Source organism: Oratosquilla oratoria, chromosome 44 (assembly GCF_046742065.1).
Source record: "Oratosquilla oratoria isolate Oo_2021 chromosome 44, ASM4674206v1, whole genome shotgun sequence".
NCBI lineage: Eukaryota > Metazoa > Arthropoda > Malacostraca > Stomatopoda > Squillidae > Oratosquilla > Oratosquilla oratoria.
This window is the reverse complement of record NC_134820.1, coordinates 27802824-27812823: the sequence shown is the minus strand read 5'-3', so window position 1 is coordinate 27812823 and position 10000 is coordinate 27802824. Positions and strand designations below refer to the sequence as shown.

The following is a 10000-nucleotide window of genomic DNA, read 5'->3' as shown; positions in this document are numbered from 1 at the left end:
AAATCTCGACCTAATTCCCTGTAAGCATAAGGATTGACGTTGTTAGTGAGAGCGCTCTCGCAATGCAAATATCCCGTGCAAGAGTCTTGCTAAACCCAAAAACCCACAGTTCAAGGTTTCTGTGTGTCCATGGGAGGATAAGAATATAAGAATGAAGAAGGCTGCAAGAGACCATAAGGCCTATACTAGACAGTTCCACCCCCATGACCACCTATCATCCCCATCCATGAAACTAGCTAACCTTTTCTAACAACCGATAGTTGACCGCCCTATTGGTAAACTAAGATCTTTGATTCTGATTCAGTATGGTCTTTGGATCACGTGTTGGACTTGTGATCGAAAGCTATTTCCCTTCCGGAAGAGAGCTCAGATGTTATATATGACCGATCTATGGGTAATGCTGTGACCTTACACGCACACAAACCCCCAACTCCCCGCCCACGAGAGTTGGAGTAACGACTCACAGCGCAGCGATACTGAAATTATTTCAGCCCTGGGCGGGATTCGAACCCGGACCGCCGTAGTGGCGGTCGGGAACTCTACCAACTGCGCCATCGAGTCGTGTGTGTGTGTGTGTGTGTGTGTCTTTGTCTCGGTACCCCTGCCCTTGCTTATGTCAACTCTCTTCTCTTTAACGGTTTCGCTACGTCATGAGTCTATGCACTCGGAGAAAATCTTCGTGTGTCAACCCCATAAGATTGGCGACATCTCTTCACACGGAAAGAAAACCGCCAGTCATTAATCAGAGTAAGATCTCGAAAGCGTGCCACCTAGTTAGAATTAGGGGTTCCCAACCTTTTGGCCTAATGCGACCCCCAATCCTTAACTTCTAACCACAGAAATCTGGATGTTAGAGTCACTCCGGGGTCACCATATGTAGAGATGTGTTACTACACTATGGTGAAGATACACGTCAGTGAGAGAAAGGAATAATTCAAACTCCAATTCTCTCGGGACTGTTTATTGAAAGTTTAATGCGAGGTGACAATATTAATACAAAAAATTATTTATGGCGCGCGAATTCTACAGAAAACGAACCTTCAAGACATGACCTTCCTACACCGCGACCACCTCCCAGGGTTTTGTCCATACGCTATGTATTATGCTTGATTGTACTGTATATCACCGACTGGCCTGTTTTGTTCTCGCGCACTCACTCTCACTCCGCTGGATGTTGAACCTCAGGTAGATTCTGGTCCGCCAACAGTGATCCTCTCCATGCCCTTCGGTCCAGGAGCTTCCATCCAGGTTGCTTTATCGATTCCTCTTCTGTCCATCTCCGCATCCACACCATCCATCCATCTCATTCAAGGTCTCCCTCTGGGTCTTCTTCCTGTTTTTATTCTAGTAATATAAATTTTATAATTTGATAAATTGGCATCCCCAGCGTTGGGAAAGAAGTATACGTATTTTTAAACATTTCATTGCAGTAGCCATGCCCCCATCCCCTAATAAAATCGTCTGTCATTAATGTAAAGTGTGTCTAATGCATTCAAGCACGTGGGTGGGGTTTAATTAGACTTGTGGGAGGAGGTGCAAGAAGGCCTAGATGTCTCCTTGATTGCTTCATCAGAGGAAAATCTCACGAAGGGGGGATCACGATGTAACTGTCAAGACTGCAAGAAACCATAAGGCCTACACTATGCAGTTCCATGTCCATCACCACCTGCCATCCCCGTCCATGAAGTTGTCTAACCGTTTCTTAAAAGAACTAACATTTTTTTTTTTTTTAACGGTTTGACAGCATTCGGAAACTTATATTGTAGGGAGGAGTTTGGGGATCAAGGGCCAGTTTGGAGGCGGTGGAGTGAATTTAGTGATATACCTGTCCAAGAGGAATGGGAGGTTTATATATAAAATTGGTACACTATGGAGGGAGTGGTTTGGGTATATTTGCGTTTGACCTAGCTGGCGGGGTGTGGGTTGTGGGGGGCATATTAATTTTGTGAGCCGGAAAGGGAAACATGCTATTTTTTATGAGCTTGACTCATCCGGAAAGAGATCGTACCAATTTTGTTAGCGTGACCCACTTTCAAATGTACATATCATTTGAGGTTGACTCAGTGATGGGGTTGGTGATGAAATGGATTGTAGTTTAATCATATGATATGATAGAAAGATTTGTAGGAAATGCAATAGGAGGACGAAAGGTCTGTCCTCAGACGGAAAGAGATCGTACCAATTTTGTTAGCGTGACCCACTTTCAAATGTACATATCATTTGAGGTTGGCTCAATGATGGGGGATGGTGATGAAGTGGATTGTAGTTTAGAGCTTTTTAGGAAATGTACAAAGAGGACGAAAGGTCTGTCTTCAGACAATGACCTAAAGATGAACCAATGTTCTGGTCACACATGGGAGTGTATTGGGGTTGGTGATGAAATGGATTGTAGTTTAATCATGTAATATGATAAAGAGCTTTGTAGGAAACGTAAGAGGAGGACGAGAGGTCTGTCTCCAGACGATGACCTAAAGATGAACCAATGTTCTGGTCACACGTGCGAGTGTATCACCGATACTGAAGATTCAGACACAAGACTTATCTGCAACCGACCTCCCCGCTGGTCTCGCGATGTTGCAAATAATCTCAAGCAAACCACTAACCTTGCCACCTTTAGATAAACAGTAACAATGGCAGACACGTCATGACTCGTACAATTTAATTTTGAAGTATTTTGATGTTGAAATGTTTTTGAAAGACAGCAAGACATTTCACTTTTCAAGTAATGCATCACAGCTAGTAATTTCCTGGGGGGAAGCATATGTCACTTTCAGGTGCTATAATTGGTATGACAAGGGGTTATAAACAGTTGTGTACTATAAAGTGATCATGTCATATTTCAAATAGATAAAAGAAAATTAATATCTATGAGAACAAATTGCTTAAACACGGCAAAGGAAACAAGGACTAGGAGTGAAACATTTATTCCTGACGTTTCGTCTACTGTCTTTTTCAATGTAGACGAAACGTTAGCAACAAACGCTTCACTCCCAATCCATGTTTCCTTTGCCGTTTCAAATGGATATTTAGAAAAGAGGAGCGATACTTCATTAGGGTCGAGTGCACCACGATCGTTAATCTAAAATATTCAAGAACGAATAGATATTCTGAAGTGAATATCAGGTAGCTGAAACGGGTTCATCTCAAGATCCTGTTTCAAAATGCACTTCAACCCAACAACAACCGTAGGTGCTCGGTTGAATATCTGCAACAGTTCTTGCCAACCAGACAGAGTCTGACCACGGAAAGTTGCACATAAGGTCCAATGAGTCATAATTTGAACAAAATGTATAGAATCAGAGATAAGTCCGCACGTTTGATCTTAACTTTACGTTTGATCATATAATTTCCGATCAAGGAATCTTTGTGTACGTGCTTGTGTGTGTGTTTGTGTGTGTAGTGTGTGTGTGTGTGTAGTGTGTGTGTGTGTGTGTGTGTGTGTGTGTGTGTGTGTGTGTGTGTGTGTGTGCTTCACGTGTACTTGTGAAACTGCAGTCAAAACCATTCACAACTATGACTCATGTGTTTTGGTCAAGCAAGCGCCAACGAAGTTTATCCTCGTGCTAAAGAGGTTAAGGGTTAATCTCAGTTAATCCTTTCATTACGACGAGGCACTTTATATAATTTGCCCCGGCTAACACCGTTTTATTGAGTTGAGGACAAGATAGGGTGTTAAAGGAGCGCAGTAATTAGGGTGACGCCACACCCCACGCATACAACGAGTTTAGTGATTCCACTGACGAATTAAGTCCCGATTTTATTTATCTGTTGAATGATTTATCCATTCATACATTTATTTGTTTATTCATTTGCTTATTTATTTATGGTTTCTATATTTCGGAACGGTATGTTGTCATGGCACTGAGGCTGTTCATGGAATGATGGATTGCCATGTTATATTTTATTTCCTCTATATCATGTATTAATTTTGGTAAATTCACAGTGAGCATACGCGCGCGCGCACACACACACACACACACACACACACACACACACACACACACACACACACACACACACTCATATAATTACTGTGTTGCATTATTGTCAGCGTATCACTGTTAAACTTAGACTAGGCGTATTACTCATATAATCACTCTATTGTATTATTGTCAGTGTATCACTGCTATTTCAATAAACCTATTATTATTATTATTATTTATTATTTACACACACATCCACACACATCCAAATGTATGCACACATTTTTCGACTGTATCATTTGTCTGTTTGATTCTCAATTATTATTAGTTATATGTCAATTTATTATTATTTACTGTTTACCTGTTTGTTTATTATTTAACTATACCTATGCATTAATTTATGTATTTTATTAGTCATTTACATTAAAGTTTTTATTTATTAATTTATTATTATTACGATTTTTTTCGCATCCGACCTAGATATGGACCAAAATGTCCCCTGTCGGCATGCTCCGCCTTTGTAATCCTTTGTACAGCAAGACTTATTTTTCTCTTCTTTCTTTCCAGTGACGTGGACGGAGACCCCGGCCACCTGTACACCAACTCTGGCAGTTCCTCCAACTCAAGTCTTTCACAAAGGTGAGTGTTGGGTCTCTTGAAGCAGTCCGGAAGCTTGGCTTCACACCGCCGTTGCCGATGTTTGATCCAAGTGTTGGGTGGTAAGGGAAATCGGACACCGGGAGATAAGGGTCGGGTCACGTGCCGTGTTTCTTTGAATATTCTCTCTCTCTTTCTCTTTCTCTCTCTCTCTCTCTCTCTCTCTCTCTCTCTTTCTCTTTCTCTTTCTTTCTCCCTCTCTGTCTGTCTCTCCCTCTCTCCTCTCTCTCTCTCTCTGAAGGGACAGTGATGAAGTTCTGTGGTTCCTTGAATATTCTCTCTCTCTCTCTCTCTCTCTCTCTCTCTCTCTCTCTCTCTCCCTCTCTCTCTCTCCCTCCCTCTCTCTCTCTCTCTCTCTCTCTCTCTCTCTCTCTCTCTCTCTCTCTCTGAAGGGACAGTGGTGAAGTTCTGTGCTTCCTTGAATATCCCCCCTCATATCTCTCTCTCTCTCTCTCTCTCTCTCTCTCCCTGAAGGGACAGTGATGAAGTTCTGTGCTTCCTTGAATACCCCCCACAACTCTCTCTCTCTCTCTCTCTCTCTCTCTCTCTCTCTCTCTCTCTCTCTCTCTCTCTCTCTCTCTCTCCCTCTCTGTCCCTCCCCCCTCTCTTTCTCTCTGAAGGGACAGTGGTGAAGTTCTGTGTTTCCTTGAATACCCCCCACATATCTCTCTCTCTCTCTCTCTCTCTCTCTCTCTCTCTCTCTCTGAAGGGACAATGATGAATTTCTGTAATCAACTCGTCACTTCCGCGTACATGTATATACAAAAGGCCTTGGTCCTTCTCCCTGATTTGGCCAATCAGAGAGCCGCAAAAAATAATAATAAATAAATAAATAAATAGATAAATAAATCATTCACATGACCCGTCCCAATTTGGAGATAAAGGATTGCCTGCCTCCACCACGTTGCACCGTTCAGATACAATGCAGCGAGGCATAGCTCATCCACTGTAGGGCCCAACACCCGAGGTTTATTCCCTCCCACCCACTCTCATACACTGTATCACCGCATGGTAATCCCCTTATGGAACTGATGCGGGGAACATTCCTTCGGACCGCGTGATCCATTCAACCATTCCAGGGCTGAGCGCGTTCTTAGGTGCGTTCTTTGTGCGTTTTGTCTTAGTTTGGCCCGCGGTTAGCGCTTCCATACTATTAAAGCTTAAGAGCCAGGTTCATATTGAAATAAAAGTCCGGTAGGCCCCATACTTAAAAAAAAAAAAAAAAAAAAAAAAAAAAAAAAAAAAAAAAAAAATAATAATAATAATAATAATAATAATGATAATAATAATGATAATAATAATAATCGTAGGCCATGTCCAAAAGGTAGGCCACATACTATACCGGCACCTATATTGCTTTAATAGTTTGGGAGCGCTAACCGTGGCCAAACTAAAGAAGAACGCACCGAGGAACGCGCACAGCCCTGATCCATTTACACAGTCTCCCTTGTTCTACTGACATACTTTGTACGTCCAAAGCTCTCTTCACCTCATCCGTTCAACTTAGTCTACGTATTTCTCTTGTGATTCCTCTCCTTCTGGCTATTTTATATTATGTTTTAAATACTGTAGCATTATTGCAATTATAGATTGTTTGATAAATCAGTGCTAAATGGTATATATTCATAGAATAACAGGTTACTTTCGGACTTTTCTTTTTAAATAACTTGTGTCGGATGATATGTCTTATAGACTCATAGATTTGTTCAGGGTTTACAAAAGAAAGAAAAAGTGACGAATGTAGGGTCTTCATACGCTCATAGTTTGGTCATTTTTTTAATAACTCGATGAATATATATATCTTTATATATGCTAATAAGAACACGGGTACGTGTGTTCACTTATACAAAGTAGACCACTTGGAAAAAGAAACTAACGAAGCAGAGCGCTTCCGTATATTACATCTTCAGTGCACTGAAGGTGTAATATAAGAAAGCGCTCTGCTTCGCTAGTTTCTTTTTCCAAGTGTTCTACTTATGCATAAGTGAACAAACTAAGTAAAGAAACTAGCGAAGCAGAGCGCTTTCGTATATTACATCTTCAGTGTACTGAAGATGTAATATACGAAAGCGCTCTGCTTCGCTAGTTTCTTTTTCCAAGTGGTCTACTTTGCATATATATATATATATATATATATATATATATATATATATATATATATATATATATAAAATCTTCAGGAATTATAATTTGGTTAAGTCCCTTTATTTATGTAGATATCCTATGAATTGCATAAAGGAACACTAACTTCGTCCTTTCCTCCTCCCGGATACAGTCAGGAGAGCCCGAGCACGTCCCTGGAACAGGTCCCGCGACCGGACGCCCCTCTGCCCAACACCTACCTCGAGCATGACTCGGACATCGAGGCTGATCTGGACCTCCCTGATTGGCAGAAGGCGGTTCCGCACGAACAAATCAAGCGTCTCAAGCCTAAGGAGCGCAAGCGACAAGACACCATCAATGGTAAGTTGAAAGACGCGCGTGCGCGTACACGCACACACACGCATACACATACACACACACACACACACACACACACACACACACACACACACACACACACACACACACACACACACACACACACACACACACGCACACACACGGCCCTGGTTCGAATCCTGCCCAGGGCCGAAATTATTTCGGTACTGCTGCGCTTCGGGGATGTGTGTGTGTGTGAAAGGTCATAGCATTACCCATAGATCGGACCTACGAGTTTTGAGCTCTCTTCTGGGAGGGAAATAGCTGTCGATCACGAGTCCAACACGTGATCCAAAGACCAAGTGAATACACACACACACACATACACACACACACACACACACACACACACGCACGCACGCACACTGGATAAAACAATAATATGTGCAAAAACTATATACGAATTTAGGAGCAAACTAGACACAGCGAGATACAAAGATGGGACACCACGAGCATAGCTCCCTTTCCCGTAAGATACAACTAGGTAAACACACACACACACACACACACAGAAGACTTATTAAAGTGGGATAAAAGGAAAATAAGAGGACATGAAAAGAAACTCAAAAAGGATAGTTATAGAAGAGATCTGAACAAAAAAATAGTTTTCCACACAGAGTGGTGGATGTCTGGAACAAATTGATCGAAACAATGGTGTGTGCAAACACCATACAAGAATTTAAGAACAAGCTAGATGCAGAGATACATAGACGGGACACCACGAGCATAGCTCCCTTTCCCGTAAGATACAACTATGTAAATACAACTAGGTAAACACACACACACACACACACACACACACACACACACACACACACACACACACACACACACACAATAATTTAAGAACAAACTAGATGCTGAGAGATACAAAGACGGGTCTCTACGAGCATAGCTCCCCTTCCCGTATAATACAACTAGGTAAATACACACACACACACACACACACACACACACACACACACACACACACACACACACACGCACGCACGCACGCACACACACACTCCTCTCTCACTCTAAGCCCTTGGCTAAATATTATTATTATCTTCATCATTATAAACACCACAAGTGAGGACGGAGTCTTTATTAGTACGACGTTTAGCTTGTTACATCTTTATCAAGTACATAGAGGTGATGCACACATCTGAGAATAAATAGAAAGGTCCAGGGGGAACGGGAGGAAGGTCATTGGAGCCTAGGAAAGGTTAAGGAGGAGAGTGAGCAATTGTCTGCGTGTAGGAGGACATTTGTTCACCGATAAACAGATGTGAAAGAAGAAATAAGGTGAGGGGGTCATTTGTCCCATTTATATCTGAGAATAAATAGAAAGGTCCAGGGGGAACGGGAGGAAGGTCACTGGAGCCTCGGAAAGGTTGAGGAGAAAGCAATTGTCTGCGTGCAGGACATTTGCTCACCGCCGATGAACAGATGTGAAAGAAGGAATAAGGTGAGGGGGTCATTTGTCCACTGGTCATGGACAAAGGTCACGAGAGGAGGGGAGTGCAACTAGGGACAGCTTTCCAGTATTTGGTTGGCAATTGGAAGCAAAGTAATCCTCGGGTGGGGTGCAATTGTCTGTGTGTAGGTCATTTGTTCACCACCGATGAACAGATGTGAAAGAAGGAATGTGGTGAGGGGGTCATTTGTCCCATTTATATCTGAGAATAAATAGAAAGGTCCAGGGTCATCAGAGCCTAGGAAATGTTATGGAGAGTGAGCAGTTGTCTGCGTGCAGGAGGACATTTGTTCACCACCGATGAACAGATGTGAAAAGAGAAGAAATAAGGTGAAGGGGTCATTTGTCCACTGGTCATGGACAAAGGTCATGAGAGGAGGGGAGTGCAACTAGGGACAGCTTTCCAGTATTTTGTTGGTAATTGGGAGCAAAGGAATTAGGTGGGGTGAAATGTCAAACAAGCCTCTATTTTGTTCAATTCTGTTGAATCCTTTGATGAAGGCTGCTTCCAAACATTTTCTTTCGAGTTTGTCGGGCTCGTGTACCAGTACCTCAGCCTTTTCCTCGTCCATCAGGTGGTTGCCTCTGTTCCTGTGAACAATGTCGGTGGTGACATCGCGGTGGACATTTGTTCTTATATATATGTGTACCCTACCACCGGCGAAGTTGAACCAAGGGGATGGTTCATTAAATTCCACGTTACAAAGTCCTCTGTGAGGGACACCGTCCTAGCCTTCCGATAGGTGGGGGGAGTTTGTGACGTTGAACCATATCATCATCTATTTATTCATTATCTTGGATCATCCAGAAGGTGCCAAGATAAGAGGGAGGGGAGAGGGTACAGGGGAGTGAAGTGTGTAGGGGATGGAATAGGTGGGAGTGGTTTCTATGCCTTGTCTTTTGGCTACCTCCCGTGTGAGGGGGGAAAGAAGCCTTTGGTATATGTATATATATTTATTCATTCAATTATAATGTATTCCTTTTTCTCTACAGAACTGTTCCACACGGAAAGAACGCACGTGCGGGTCCTGAAGGTTCTGAAACACCTTTTCCGGACGCCCATGCTCGAAGTCGGGTTCCTCAACACCGAGTACATGGACATGCTCTTCCCTAACCTGGACCAGGTCCTCGAGTTCCATGCTGCCTTCAACAACAGCATGAAGCAGCTCAGGAACACCGAGTCTCTCGTTGGATGCGTCGGGGACTTGCTTCTTAGTATGGTGAGTTGTCAGAAGTCTTCGTGTTTTTTTTTTTCAGAGTTCTTGGGATAAATTTTTTTTTTTTTTTTTTTTTTTTTTTTTTTTTTTTGAGTTCCTGGGATAAATTTTTGGGGGATTTTTTTCTTGGTTTTGGGTTTCGGGAGTTTTTTTTTTTTTTTTTTTTTTTCCTTTTTTTTTGAGATTTCTCGGGTTGAGTTTTGTGCAGCCTTGGGAGTCTCCATGAGTCTCTGCAAAGAGAGACCTGGGGCAACGGCTGGATC

General features: G+C 42.5%; 1 protein-coding gene across 1 annotated transcript in view; it reads left to right on the top strand.

The window, feature by feature from the left end:
- Positions 1-10000, top strand: part of LOC143022237 (uncharacterized) — a 363101-nt gene that overhangs the window by 149251 nt on the left and 203850 nt on the right. The window contains exons 4-6 of the mRNA XM_076180359.1: positions 4491-4562; positions 6856-7043; positions 9514-9740. Of these exons, the coding sequence (XP_076036474.1) occupies positions 4491-4562; positions 6856-7043; positions 9514-9740 (487 nt within the window). The remainder of the gene's footprint in view (positions 1-4490; positions 4563-6855; positions 7044-9513; positions 9741-10000) is intronic.